This window comes from Ammospiza nelsoni, chromosome 5, assembly GCF_027579445.1.
Source record: "Ammospiza nelsoni isolate bAmmNel1 chromosome 5, bAmmNel1.pri, whole genome shotgun sequence".
NCBI lineage: Eukaryota > Metazoa > Chordata > Aves > Passeriformes > Passerellidae > Ammospiza > Ammospiza nelsoni.
Window position 1 is genome coordinate 40,271,852 of NC_080637.1, and position 15,944 is coordinate 40,287,795.

The 15,944-nt window shown below is 35.7% G+C and overlaps 1 protein-coding gene across 1 annotated transcript in view; it reads left to right on the top strand.

The window, feature by feature from the left end:
- TMTC2 (transmembrane O-mannosyltransferase targeting cadherins 2) overlaps positions 1–15,944 on the top strand; it is a 237,163-nt gene that overhangs the window by 152,234 nt on the left and 68,985 nt on the right. Inside the window, exons 8-11 of the mRNA XM_059472560.1 lie at positions 2,454–2,568; positions 11,695–11,780; positions 12,597–12,781; positions 14,386–14,464. Of these exons, the coding sequence (XP_059328543.1) occupies positions 2,454–2,568; positions 11,695–11,780; positions 12,597–12,781; positions 14,386–14,464 (465 nt within the window). The remainder of the gene's footprint in view (positions 1–2,453; positions 2,569–11,694; positions 11,781–12,596; positions 12,782–14,385; positions 14,465–15,944) is intronic.

Below are 15,944 nucleotides of genomic sequence, written 5' to 3' on the forward strand. Positions count from 1 at the left end.
TTCTAGGCTGTATGAGTATCTTCTCTACACGTGTTCAATGCAGCTTCATCACCAGCCAGAGCTAGATCATTCTTCTAACTACTTCTGTATTTAAATAGAAGTGAATTTGTTCTATCAAATTCATCTGGTTTGGATAAATGAAAAGACCTTGGTTTTCTTGTTTCCATTAATGATAAATGTCAGATTATCATGTTTTATGTTTGCTGTTTTCTGCTATTGCCACTTCTTCTAGTGCATCACATAAGGTTAGTTATTCACAGTTTTGCAAGTTTAGACAAAAGTCTAAATTGAATAAATTTAAAATTAAATAGTGTAGATTAATTATTGATTTATATTAAAAATTTGATACAGATTATTTTGCAAAATGTACATTATAATATTGTTAAAAATTATGTTGTCTTAAAAATATTGTCTTAAAAATTAACTCAGATAACTGTTAGAACCCATTGCGTGAAATGAATTGTAGAGGAGAAACTATTAAACTAACAGTGTTAACAGTGTCTTTCCAGTCTGACAGATGAAGAGATGAACTGAATCATCTTTTTGTGCATACTTGTATTTACTGAGCTTCAGAATGGTTGGGAGTCAATAACTATGTGGCAGGAGATTGTTATCAATAAATCAAATTGTCATTTGATGTAATGCTCTGTTATGGGAGATTAGAGTGAAAACAAAAGTCCCTATAGATTATATGGAACATGCAGTTATGGGAAACTGGATGCTCCTTTACTGCAGAAGCAAAATAAGGTTATACCTTCACAAATTAATTTAAAAAATAATATATAAGTCTGTGGTTTTCTTCCAAGGGTTAATGCCTATAGACTGGCTAGTCACTTTCATTGGTACTTGCAGACTGTTTTCTCTGTGTAAAAAGGGAAGAGTAGCTGTAAAAAAATGGGGAAATTTCAGAATTCTGCTAGCCAAGCGTAAAAGTTGAGTGAACCTGAGAGTAGTTTTAGCAGCTATATTTCAAAATTATGGAACATTTTGTGACTTTTGTTGATTTATTGATAAATAAATATTGATAAATTATTTCTCATTAAATACTAGGCTAAAAAGAATTGACTCACAGAAGTGATAGCTCATTTTCTTATGGAAATATTGCACATATTTTCTTTCTTTGATTTACAGACTATGATGTGCTCAGTTGAATTACATGATTTTTATGAATTCTAAATAGATTTATTAATTTTTTTTTCTAGCAATGACTAGTTTATTTTGCTCAGAGGAAATTCTGTATTTGCTGGTGTTTCCATCCCTGTGGTAGGATGATTCTGCAACAAACCATAGCAGCTTGGAAGTGATGCAATTTCTAAGGAAAAAATGCCTGTGTCAATTATCAACCTACATAGCAGTGTTACATTAACATTACCTTGAAATTTTGCATTAGTCAGAAGTGATGCAAATTCTTGAAAAAAGAAAAGGGCTCAACTGATGTATCAGAGTTTGTTGCTACTGAAGCTGATGTTTAAGTGCATCTGGAGGGGAGAATATTCTGATATATTGTGTTTGGTGGAAAGGACACACGTCATCTTTCCATTGGTTTCTTTCATTTTAAAAGGGGTGAAAGTAAAACTTTTTTTATGAAACAGCTTTGCATTTATAAGCATAATGTGGTTTTTTTTCATGTTCACACACACTATAATTGTAGTGCCAGTTAAATTAGCTTCCTAAATTCTGAGTAGCAGAGGTCGTGTTTTCATAAAATGTTAGTTCCATTTCCTTTTTAAAGTAGCTTTTGTGCCACTCAACAAAACTGCAAAGGGAACACATGTGGAGCTTTAAATATTTTTTTTTTACCTAAAGTCCTTTATAGATGGGCTATAAAAGCACATTGTGTAACATAATAAATTGTATGGAAAGGGACCAAATGCTTTTCTAGTAGAAAAAAATGGATTTTAGTGATCTGTGTAGTATGTTTATATCCATATGGTATATTTTTAATCCTATTTACTTACCTAACTGTTCTTTCAATTCCTGTGTCATATGTCCAATTTTAATACTTAAGTGAGGACAGTGTCTACTCTGGACAACTTTTTTGCTGTTTCGAGTCAGCAGGTTTAAAAAAAAAAGTTAAAACTAGAAAGATGCCTCACTTCCACATTTGATCCTGAATATTTGTATTTATTTATAGGTGGTATGAAATAAAGTGGTCCTTTCCCTTGGTTACAGTAATTTCTAGAGACATATTTTTGTAAAAAACTTCCTTTTGCCAACTGAAAGCTGTATGCATTCAGAGTGCATGTAAATCACCTCTGTGAAATGTGAGTCTCACAGTAAGATGCAGAGAACCAGAGGGCTGGGGAAAAAAAATAACCAACCTCACCTCCTGTTCCATAAAAATAGTTCCTTTGTGGGGTTTGTCTCCCTAAGAAACTTCCTGATACTTGCATACTCTGTCATGTGTAATTGGATTGTAGCTCTTTATGAATACTGTTTTCTCCTCTTGACAGCATGGGGTAACCTTGGAAATGTTCTCAAGAGCCAGAGCAAGATTTCTGAAGCTGAAAGCGCCTATAGAAATGCCTTGTACTACCGCAGCAACATGGCTGATATGCTTTATAATTTGTAAGTATGCGTGGCTTTCCTGGGGTTGAATTGTCTTTGAAAACTGTTGTGAAGAGACCTACTGATTTACTTGCTGGAAATTGAGATGATGGTTTTTGTTGCTTTCTAATAGTAATTTCATTAATTGTGCTCCTTAAACTGTGGGGTGGGCAGGATTTTTTCTCGGTCAACATTGTCGTGTATTCATGTAATGAGTATGGGCAAGGTAAACTTACAAATCTGTTTGCTCTAAAAGAAGAAAAAAAAACCCTACACTTAAAAAGTACCAATAGATGAGTTGTGAGCTGTAGCCCTCCATCTGTTTGAGACTCAATTAAATAGTGAGGTGTTATTTAGACTTCTTTTTTAAGTCTGAATAACACTTGGTGAGCAGAGTGGGTGTAAGCATTTCTAAGCATAGACAAATACCCTTCCATTAGCTCCAGAGGTCTGAAATGTTAAAACAGCAAATTACTTTTCTCCTGTGACTGACTTCAGAGCAGCATAGGTTACATAAAGTTTAATTACTTGAACCCTGTTGCAGGTGAGTAAGAGGATAAATAACATGAGCATCAAAATAATTACTCATCAGGGGAAAAGATTTCCCTTCTCATTAATGTACCAAATCACAAAGATGGAAGCGAGCGCCATGCCAAGCTTCGCGCTGAGGTGGGATGGTGCCGTGTGTTCCATGGGGAGGAACTGATTCCTGGCTCTCCCAGCTGGGCATCTTGCTCAGCACTTCTTGTCCTTCCTGCCCCTCCTGCCATGACCCAGCCAGCACAAGGCCTGGAGCAGAGCTCTGCTGCACCACAGGCTGGTCACCTCCACCAGCCATATGCTCTTGTTTCGTGATGTGTGTGGAGGACAGAATCCAGTGACTGCCATTCCACAGGTGGCTGTTGGAAGATAATATCCTGCATGCAACAGAAAAATGTGTCTGTAGGATACACAAAATGTGCAAAAGCTGCGTTCAAATAGTAAGCCTCTTCAGATAAATCAATCAATTAAAAATTAATGTTCTCCCTGTAAGTACAGTTTAAAATGAGTGCTTATAATATGCGAAAATGAAATTTATCATAATAGTATTTTTGACTAATTTTTCCTTGCTTAAAAAGGAAGAAGTTGACCATTTCATTAATTTGTCTTGCAGATCAGCAAATGAATTGATGAAACTCAAAATAATTTAATGATAGAATTTATTTTCCAGAATGAAATCCGTATTTTATAATATGTGTGTTTTTACTAATCATTTAGTTACACAAATACATGTACGTGCAGCATTTCCCTCTCTGTTAGGCAATGAGGAGTATGAAAAACATATTTTTAAGACAAAACTTCTGCACATATTTAAAAAATAACTTCTGAACACAGCGGAAGATTGTAGGAAAGAAAGTTACAAGATTGATACATGCATATTTCCTATATGCTATTCGTTTTGAAGGTGAAAATTATAACCATTAAATTTTTTGTATGCCTGTACAGTACTTTTGTCTCTTACTGTGTTGTAGAGAGAAGCTGAAGTTAATACCAGGGTAAGAAGAGGAAAGGGGGCTGGATGATAAAGACAGGGACATAAAAGAAATCAGACTTCAGTCTTTTCACTATTCTCAGAATAAGCTGCTAGTCTTCCAGTTTTCCATTGATCCACAAAATATATGTCTATAAACTTTCATCTCTGTTTTTGAACAGAGGAGTTTTTGAAATTCTACTGAATTTTTGTGGAAGGATTTTAACAAAAATGCTGGTTGGAATATATAGGGCATAACAAGTGAAGTTTAATTCTTAGCCTTTCTACTACTCCATTGAATACAATAGAATCCCTTATTCTTACAACAAGCTTTACAAAACCTTCAATTATTTAACAGTAGTTTAAAAAGCTTGCATCATGTTTTTCTTTTTGTAGGCCTTGTCAGTGTTGGATGCTTAAATATCCAGCCTGAAAAATAGATGGTAAATGAAGTATCCTTTAATAGTACACAAATGAATCAATTCTTTTAAGCACAAACTCTCAAGAGCCCCTTTGCAAGTTAAACCCATCCTTGGCATGTAGTTCTGTGGGAGCCTTTTACAAAAATCCTTTCCATTAGCATTTCTCTAATGGAAATGTGTCTTATATGTGCTTACAAGAGGCCAGTCAGTTTTGCTGTTTCTGGTTTTCAGTATGTGCCTTTGAAACTAAAATAATCACTCCATAGAACTTCAGGAAAAAGGTATCTTTATAGTTATTTAGAAGCACTGTATGTGTTTCACATGTTCATTATTGTTTCTAAGCACCTGTGCCTTGGTATTTGATGCAAATTATTGGCATGTGCAGCTCATTGTTCACTCATAGCAGTAACAAATCCAAGTGCTCTCTGCTGAAGAACAAATTATTAAGGTTTAACTCACAATTTTAATGGATAACAATCAAAGAGAGAAGCTGCATAAGCAGAAGCTCTTGATCTCTTTACTTCTTTTTCAATAAATTGAAATGTGAGATTTGTTTAGAAGTTGACTACTAATACATTAACATCCAAAGAATTTAACAGACTAGATGAATGGCTGAATTCAGTGCTGTATTTTTGGTTTTTGGCTTATACCTTATGGCTCTGAGTTACAGCTGCTTTTGCCATTTAAAGAAATTTAAAATGCATTAATACATAACTACATAATTTACATTTGAAGGTTTGCCTGATTATGAACATCTTATATTTGTGTTCTCAGTGCTATGTAGTTCTGGTGATTTCAACTAAATTTCATAGGGTATTAAATCAGCATAAAATGACCTTTCTTTGTTTTTTGTTTTACTGAGAAAACCATATATTTTAATACTGTGAAGTACCAAGGACAGAGCTGTAGAGAAATTATAGCTTATTCTTTCAAACAAGACAATGTTCAATAGATTAAAAACAAACTATTTTAGTTTGCTTTGGTTTTTCAGTCTTTGTTACTTTATGATTGTTAGCTAAAGCTTGTGGGGGTTTTTGTATTGTTTCAAATTGCTTACAGTTAGTGTCTAAAGTAAAATTCTTTATCAATTAAAAGACAATTTTGTATTTATTATTTCACTTGGTTTTAGGCCTGGCTCTGTTTTGAGTATTCTTTTGTCATCCATGTTACCTTGAGTTTCTCATGTGATTATAAGGATGTTCTCAATCTGACATAGATATTGGATATTCCTTTAAAATTATACTAATTACTTGAAATGTTGTAATTTTGGAGTATACAGTGCCCTATAAAAGAATAATTTCTAGCAATCAGCTATCCTCTTGCTTCTCTCCTGAAGTATCTCATTTTGCCTGTACTGATATAGGACTGTGTGTATAAGTTCATTATTCAAATAATTTATTTTCTTTTAATTAGAAATAATAATTTCCATAAACTTTACATTGGAAAACTTAGGGTATTGTATCAATAAATGTTGAATTTTTTAATGTCTCATTTAGAAATTTCAGCCGCTATTGCAGACTACCTATCCTAGAAATTCTAGGATTGCAGTGTTTTACAGGAAAAGTTTAACTCTGTATCCTTTGGTAAAAATCAATATAAGCAAAATTCTTTCTTGTCTGTTGTTGTTAGGCCTTATATGTTGGAAAATGTGTTCCCTTAATTTTAAGAGTACTGGCATAAAAAGCTCCTTATCAGAGGCAAAAAACTCTAAAAGCAGGCTGACATACAAACCTGTGCTGAACTGTGGTTGAACCTTTCCAAGACAAAGTTCCTGCAGCACCCACCTAGTAGGAAACAGGTCAAGGTTATGGTTCCTCTTCCTTGATAGACCAGAAGTTTTTATCATTCAGGATGTTGAGTTAAAAGGCAAAGAGGATGTGTCATCTGGTATCTGAGTACTTGATTATTGTTTTTCTCAGCTATGAATGCAAACTGGTTGCAAACCTGTTTGGAATTAATCTCTGCTTTGCCAGCTAGTTCTTCCTCTGTCAAAGACAGCAGCTAAAATTTGCATCTTGCTGTAACCAAAGATGTCTTGATAAAATCTTGCTGTGTTGTCAGACTGGCTCTTGAGGTAGCACCCAAAGGTCACCTAGGTGACTGGTGGTTTCCTGTGTGCAATGTGGGGCCTATGTGGAGCACAGATAGTTTTCAAAGTTATATTGAGAGGTGAAAGGCATTCAGTGACCTAGCTATTCAATTGCATGTCTCAATATTTGAAATTGTGGGCATTTACAATCCTTACATAAACTTCCACCATTTCATAAAATTAGGAAAATAATGGTTTGTGTCTGCCATTCAGTTTCAAAAAGACCCCTCTTGTAGGAAGTTCTGTCCAGCTCTCTGTCTATATTGACTGCTGGGGCACATGAAAGGGAATGGGCATCTGGTTTGAGGACTGCAGACACAGCACAGCACTGCCCATTGTCCAGAGGAGTGAGAAAGGCAGGAGCCGAGCTATTCTTCATCCTCATGGTGGCCCTCCCTCTGTCAAGGTAATAGGGGTTGTGCAAGTTGATGTTGTCCTGAAAGGGTAGTATTCCCAACTAAACTGTAGCAGTATCAGAAAAAAAAAAGGGGACTATTTGCTGACCAATTTGCATTGCAATTGGGAAGCTCTTTCCCAGATCTGGGAGAACATAACAGTTTTACTGTGCTGTCTGAAAGATTAGAGGTTGTTTTGGGGGTGATTGTTTAGTTTTTTTTGGGGGGGGGCTTTTTTACTAGGGGAGTGATAGATTACTTGGTGAGTTCTGCAAAGGAAGTGATTATTCTCTGTATGTTTGGGCTCTTATTGATTAAAAATTATGTTTTGTGGTAGCATCCATACCTACCTTTCTACCCACTAGTCTTACAAATGACAGTGAGAGTTGCCTTAGGCAAAGCAGATCCACTCTTGCTGTGTGACTGGAGACACATCTGTGTAGGGAATAACAGAAGATTTTCTTTCATTCCTTACTTTGTTTGCCAGTGCAGCATTTAGGTAGATATAGTCTTTTGTAGATAATCCCACCTGAAATCAATGGGATGAATGTAGTTTGAGGCACAGAACTGCAGTCATGGCAAAGTAATAGCTAGCACAGGCCCTGTATTAGTTGTTATAAACCAGTAAACAAAATTGATTAAACTGTTTCAATGTTGTACCTGGGCTGAAAATGTTATAAATATTTCACTAACACATGTTTACTTTTATAGTTGCAGTTTCTGTGGATTGTACTTGGCCAATTTATGCCAGTTTTAGTCACTGAGGAGTTTGCTTTGTAAGCAGACCAGCTGACTAGAGTAGGACTACCAACAGGAAGAAATTCTTATGAAACTTGTAAAAGAACATAGGCCATCTACTGCTTATTTATATTCTGTGACTGCCTTCTGGTCTCTGAAAACATTTTTGGGCCATTAATATTTAGTGACTTTTGGTCAAAGCCAAAGCAAAGTAGGAAGACAGGAAGATTTTTCACTGTTGGTGAAGCAAGATAGGTAAAAGTTGGCAGCTAAAGAATTCAGGAAGGTTGCAAACAACTCATTTGGTGGGAGGTGTTTTCCTGCATGAACTAAATGAGCAATTCTGTGTACAGAAATGATGTGCATAATTTCCAGATAGTCAGAATGTGCTCCTCATTTTTTTTCTTTTATTTTTCCTCCTATTTAAAAAACAGGATTCTGAGCCACTTCCTAAGTCACTTGGAGAAGTTTGCTACTCCTGTAAGCAGTCAGCACATATCCTCCATTTTATAAATGATTAACACTCCATGTAAAAATATCTGGAAGTAATGCAAGCAAAAAATAATCCTGTTGTAAAGTTCCAGAATCTTGCTATTTATTATACTTAGAACTTGTTTCCTAATTAATTCTAAATTAATTCATGAGCAGTTTAAAACTGCCCACTGTGTGTCCTACTTTTTAAGTAGCTTTTTCTTTTCCAAATAATTTTATTTTTATGTATTTCACAGAATCAAAGAGTGTGTAATGTTGGAAGGGATCACAGTGGGTCGTCTGGTCCAACCTCCCTGCTCAAGCAGGGTCATCCCAGAGCACGTGGCACAGGATTGTGTCCATACAATTTCTAAATATCTCCAGTGAGGGAGACTCCACAACCTCTGTGAACAATCTGTTCCCGTGTGTGGTCACCTGCACAGTGAAGATCACCTTCCTCATGTTCACTTATTCTTTCACAGAAGTTGTCTTACTGAACTATAGAAGCCACATTTTTCCAGTTCTGTCAGTGAACTGTCTTTGCACAGAAGTTGCATATTTCATTTAACATCTTCATTTGTCTGCCTTACAACTGGGAAGGTGAGCTGAAGAGAATAAAAAGTTTTGGAAGTATCAACTTAACGCAGCTGTTCCTGCATTTTGGGTTTGTTTTTTTTTTTTGTGGGGGCATTTTGGTGGTTAGGTTTTTTTATTCAGTTAATTTGGCATTTTTAGTAACTGTAGAAAGTTAAAGGGACCAGAAAGGCTTTAAGGTCTTCATCCAAGTTTATCACTGGAACTTACTCTTTTGAATCTAGCATGCTTACTTCAAGGATGTCCTTTCTTTTGTTCATCCTTGAGTAAGGAAAAAGGAACTCTTTCTGTCTTTGTAACCACAAAAGTTAGGTACATAACGTGTCTCAGTTGCTCTGCTCCACCTCTGGCTTATGTCCAATGCTTCTCACTGTATTGATGTCTTTGTTGTCTTTCTGCTCCTTCTCCCCTTTGCCAAAAATCTCTGAGGAGGAGTTATCATTTGACATTCAAGCAAAGAAGCAAAAGGCATGTCAGGAACAGATCTGCTCCTGGCTGTAGCGGACGCTTGCTTATACAGCCAAGTGCCCTGGCCATGGGGAGGGTGAGATACTGGAATCTGCTGTGCCTGCAAGGTGTGAACTGCAGCTCAGGGATGTTCTTCCACTGCATCTACAGAAGACAGCTTTTTCCTGAGTTAGTTTAACCTCAAACTAGAACTGGACACCCATAAATCTAATAATGATTGTACTGCCAGAAGGTACATGAAAACTAGTGATCAGTCAGGACCAATTTCACAAGAAGAGGCAGTTTCATGCCTTGGTACGATTAAATTCTTCTCTTTCTTCTCCCAAACTCCTAAGAAATACAAATAAAACACTAATTTTTAGTAATTAGGTGGAATTCAGCACTCAGTTCTTCATCTGAGCTGCTTGGGTTATATATATGAGAGAGAGAAGGAGAGGGAGACACATGCTGACAGACTGACAGTTAATGGACCAGCTTTTAAAAGAAAAACACCTTTTGGAAGAGAAGCTTAAGAAAAAAACGCACCTCAAAGTTTCAAGTCATAAATCAAAAGTGTCAATATCATAGCATATAGTGAATGCAAAAGATTAATTTGTAATAATTGCAAATAAAAGTTCTTTTAATCACAAAACCACAAGTGTTGTACACTTACCAAAGTAATTTGTTTTGGTGAAGTTGACCAATTGCTGTGTTACTTCTCTCAATATGTTACATTATTTATTCCAGAATTAAAATAAGAATGGAATTTCTTAGGTAAATTGTTTCAGAATTGTATGTGAGAATGTTTTTGCTTTTTAAAAAATTAAGAAGCAGCTAAAATGTCAGACAATGCATCTCATTTTTTTCTGTTAATTCTTCTGCTATCAGTAGCAAACAGGATGAAAATAACATAATCTTCCTTGAAGTAAGTGTGTAAAAATGTTTACAGTAAACAAAATCAGCTTCTAGAAAATTCGGAGAATGTTTTTTCTGTCCTGATGACTATACCTCTTGCCATTTGCAAGATACTTGGCAGTAGTTACAAACATTGGTACCATTCAAAAAAATATCCTGAATGTATTCCTTCATTTCTTACTTTACTGCAAGTACCTACTACATGTAACTTCTGTTAATAATAAAAATTATTTGCTACCTAATCTGGAGTTAATTGGGAAACAGTTTCAAAGTGAGGTCATGTGATACTGATAGGACAGTATAGAAGAAAAGGAAGTATAGAAGAAAAAGAGAATATATTTCTCAATTCTGTTAAATCCTAACCCAGTGACAAGAAGGAAACAACACAGATGGTGGCTACTTAAGCTCCCTTCTCTTTTCATCCCTTGAAGTTCACTGGTTTAATTAAAAAAGTTTTCCTGAGCTGTTAAAGGGAAATAAAATCTCTGATTTGAGACTGGAGATAAAATAATTCCAAGTTCTTTGCAGTTCAAAGAGCTATCAGCAGATAAAAGCATAGAGGAAGAAAAGAAAATTGCTGTAGGTCAGGGAAACTACAAATAAATATGGTGCCACTTCCACCTTAGAGGAAGAGCTGTGTTAAGCTGTGTTTTCCTGGATATTTTGAGTTATATAACAAGAGATGTTTACTCCTGGATACTGAGGTCTGAGTCTCCATTCTGAAATGACTGATTTTTAAGGACTTTTTAAATAATTCTGGTTTTAATATATTTGTATATGGTCTTTTTCATTCTTCTGAAACTTTGGAAAACTGTAATGCTTTGGGCCTTCATTTAAGTATACAGTGTACATTCCTGTCATTGATGTCCAGACAACTTCTCAGAAATGTGTGGGTAGCTGGTATAAATCATAATTCACAAGGATGTTTATCTTAAAAGCTAAATTAAAGCCTATCTGTTATGAAACTGGAAATATTCTGTATAATTTTTAATACTTCTTCAGTTAGTAAGTTTGTTCAGAGTATAAAGAAGACAGGAAAAAACAGAACTGTTGCACTTGCTGAGCTGTATAGTGAATAATCTAGTGAAATTGCTCAACAAGGGGAGTCCTTAACATAGCAATGAAGGGCTGGGTGCTTAGCTTTGTCATGCATTTGGAAAAGAATTGCTTATTTCAGGTCAAGACAAGATGCCTGACTAATCATTAATGACTTACAAACACCTTCACCATATTCTACCCACTTGAAAAAGTCTTTCAGGCTAACATTTTCTCGACTGAGTAAATGAATCTCCTGGCTTCCAAGAAAGCCAAAACTATTCTGTTTAACATCTGCTTTGTTAAAGCCATATGGATGCATCTGGTGTCTATGAATTCATCTTTATATATGGAATAACTCTCACATGGAACTGTTAGTGAGTGCTTGTATCTCAGTAAGCATATTTTTCTTTGTTACCCAAGTTTTGTTTTCAGTATTTGTTTTCAAGTTACTCTTTGTAGTAACCTCACACCTCACTCTCTCTTTTCTTTTTCTTTTTTTTTTTTCTCCTTTTTTTTCCCCTTATACAGAGGATTACTACTTCAGGAAAACAGCAGGTTTTCAGAGGCATTGCATTACTATAAACTGGCAATTGGTAGCAGACCCACACTAGCTTGTAAGTATTTTGACTCTACAAGCTTGTATAATATTGACTATAGCTTTCATAGAAAATTTTCCTCCTCTTTAATAACGCTTTCTTTTTTTTTCAGAAGCTTTTAAGTCAGAAAGCCAAAGGTGAAATTGTGCCCTTGATAGCAAGTGTTTATTAGTAAACAACTATATTTAATGTGGTACAAGTAAGAAGCAGATGATATATTAACACTCAGCAGCACTACTAGAACTTAAAATGCTTCTGATCTGGGGTGTTGAGTCAGAGATTCTACTGCCCAAGTTTTCAGGCTCCTGTTTTCTGTTTCTTACAGCCAGTCCCTGATATTAATATGAGTGAATAATATAAATATTTTTTTCTTTCTTGCCTGGGAAAAATGGCAAATAATCATTCAAGTGTTGCCAGTAACAGGTTCCAAATTAAACTGGTGCTATTTGAGATGGCTGAGAATTTTGTACCTTCAGTATTAATTGTCTCTGTATGTATATATGTTTTTATGTATATTTTTGGTAGCACTTCAAACAGTGGTGCTATATGCTTTATACAGTCCTAAAAAGAGGAACTAAATGGAACACTCTGCCTAACCAGTGATTCCTTCCCTCCTTACTTTATAGGCATCTCCTTCTTTCCTTGTCTCTGAGCTTCTACTTTTTATATATTCACATATGTTCCATGTTCACATTCACACCAGTGAGTCATCTGTGTTATTCAAAGACCAAATTAGAAAACCATGGGATCTCTACCAGATACTATTTAGAATTGAAACAGTAGATAAAGCATAATAGAACTCCATTCAAATAAAGCATTCTTCCCTCTTCACAGCTGCATATCTAAATACTGGTATCATCCTGATGAACCAAGGGAAGACAGAGGAAGCCAGGAGGACTTTTGTGAAGTGTTCAGAGATCCCTGATGAAAATCTGAAAGATCCTCATGCTCACAAAAGCTCTGTTACCAGCTGTCTTTATAACTTAGGAAAACTTTTTCATGAACAAGGACACTATGAGGTAAGACTCCAGATTTGTATATAATATATTCATAAAACTTTGATATACAAATAATACATACTGCTTCCACCCAGACTTTCAAAATATATCACATACATGTACTGGTTGAATTTCACCAGATCAAGATTAGCATTGTCTACAGAGAATATTTGTTCTCTACAGCCACTGGTGTAATGCTGTTAATTAGCAGTGTGATGTTCTCACATCAGAGTCAACATTAGCAGCGGTCACATCTGATATGTGTTAGTTCATTGGTTTTGGCTTTGTACCCGTAGCTGGTATGCAAGGATAAAGCCTGATTAAACCTGATTAAAGGCCAGTTGACCTAAAGTGTAGAGGCATTATAATTCAAAACACAGTAAGTCCATCTTTAGCTGGAAAAGTGCAATTATGCTTGCATTTAAGTCTCTAAAAATAAGACCCAGTTGAAATAATTTAGCAGTGATTAAAAACATCCCACTGTGTGTTATTTTCAGATAACTTGACCTCAGTGCTAAAGTGGGTTGGATATTTTTAATGTAACAATAAACTGCACCCAAGCCATCCCATCTCATTTACACATGCAACTGTGACTGTTGTGATTCCTCTCCATTTTCCCTGATGAACTTAACTGAAACTAGACATTCACTTGAGGTTTGACCTTTAGCAGTATTTGAAAGAAGTTAATTCTCTCTTGGCATTGTCAGGCATACTTCAGAACAGGAGTTGTGAGTGGTTTTGATCCATGTAAAGTGTTCTTGACCATGACAGTTATGTCAGCTGTTTAAGATCAGGCATGCAGAAGCTGGACAGATTCCCTGTCATCTGTCTGCTGCATCCAGCTCTGTCAGATGGAGTTACTAATTGGTTAAAATACAGACAGCTAATGCATCTATACAGAGAAGAGACCAGCAGCATGTTGTCTACACAGCTTATAGAGCATAGAGTTGAAGTTCAATACCTGCAAGATACAAGAGCTTTCAGGAATATAAAACTTGATATTTCTTCTTGGCTGCTTTCTTGCAGCCTTTGTAAGCTGTGACTGTTTGATGCAGAGCAAACAGACTGACCAGCCAGCATCCAAAGTGGGGAATGAATGGTAATTCAAGGAACAGCATATTTGAAAAGGGATTCCAGTTTTGGGTTTCTTGACTTCATAGTGCATGTCATCCGTTCTGTGGAGCAGGCTTCAGTTGTAAGGGCTATGCTTTGTTATTATTTGGCAGTAGACAATGATTTCTTTATTTTTAGGTCACTTAGCGTAGTTAATCGTCAGAATGTCCTTTGTCTGCAGATCAATAATACCCCATATTCTTCCACAGCCTATTAAATTTTATGTTTATAAACTCATCAGTCACTAAGAGGTATAAAAAAAAGTACTTCTTAGTTTTGCCTGTAAAAAAATTGCAATATTAGAACTAGCTTGATCTCTTGTCTATAAGTCTCACTGAATTTGGTAAAATTCAGGTAAAAAAAGGAGAAATTTTGTACTTTCTGGGGCATTTTTGATGCTGATGTGTTTTCCCTGCATCTTTCATTTGGGGAACGAAAATAGTTTGGTTTTACTTTATATACGAAAGGATGCTTTTTAAGTTGGTGTTTTCCCACTGTGTGTTTCTTTTCAGGAGGCCCTTACAGTTTACAAAGAAGCAATACAGAAAATGCCGAGGCAGTTTGCACCACAGAGCCTATATAACATGATGGGTAAGTGATTGTTAGGGCTTCAGAATGATATTTGAGGAGTTAGGGTGAAACAAAAGACCTTATCCCGGTAAAAGGTGCTCAAATTAATGAGCTAATAAAACCCAAAAATAATTACCTTCAGTGCAAGCCAAACTAGGTTCAGAGCGTAAATGCCAGCAACTGCAGTGCTGGATAAGGTACAGTAAATGATGAGACTGTTAGACACTGGATGCCCTTAGGAGTGTCATTGTAGCAGTTCTACATTTAGAATGCCTGGCTTAGTATTTTTCTTGGTCTCCAGAATCTCTCATACACTACTTTGGAGGCCTCATGTGCCCACCTGTGTATGGGTCTTAGATATTGAAATGACTTGTAAGCCAACAAGGTTTTCAAACAGACCCACAGAAATAGTTGTAGTTTTCTTTTAGGTTGTGCCAAAAAGTTATTTCCAGCTGATATACTATAGTTTAGATGCCTACATCAATGAGAGAATTCTTCTTATTTTTCTTACAGGATCAATTATTTTGTCCTTCAAAATTTTAGAAGTCCTTTGAGTACTGCAAAAAACTGTCAATTTATCTGTGAGGTGTTTCTTGTTTAACCTCAGTTTCTCATATTCTTCATTGCATTTTTATGTGGGATACATTAAACAGATAAAAGAAAGAAGATAATATGAATTATTACTTCTAGTACTCAGATCTGAAAACAAGAGGGCTGGTTCTTATTGTTCCCAAGATGCTTGTAAGTGGAATTCTCTCTCAAAGCTCATGTGTTTCTGCTAAGCACCCTCAGTGTTTGGCCCAGTACTCTCTTGTTTGGGATAGAAAACAATGTAAGAATCTTTACTTTGAAGTAGTTGAAAGTGGAGCAATTAAAAATATCTGTGGAAACAATTAGGATCAACAGGAAGCATATGGGGTTTGGTGTGGTTCCCCCCATCAATGCCTTGTATACAAGGGAATGTATTGCTTGAGACCAATTGCTTTTACACAGTTGTTGACTACTTATTCAGGAAAGGCATCTTTGATTAATACCTTACAATTACTGAGGCACAGATAAAAGTAAAATTGTAGTTGTAACTGATGCTGTATGTTTAAAAAATGTAAATGCTAGATTAAGTAGTTCTCTTGCCACAGTGACAAAGTATCTAATGTCAGTCTAAACACTTTCTTAGCAGTTCATACAGTTCAATGGAGAGTTACTTCTCCCTGAACACTAAGCTTTACCAGATTGGTGCCAATGGCTAAAATCCATAAATTACACTAATTGATTATTACATATACTTTTGTTCTTTGTCAGTCTTAGTGAAATTGTTTTATCAGTTTTATTTATCAGCATTTGCTGATCAATTTGGTGGTGATATCAACAGTCACCTCTGTGTGAGTCAAACCTCTGCTTACTATTGGTGTCCTATAGTGACTGCTGAAATACTGCAGTGCTTCAGCAAATTCTCTGAAGTTTGACTGCCCTCTTTAGTGTTGATATGTTTTTCATGATTCTG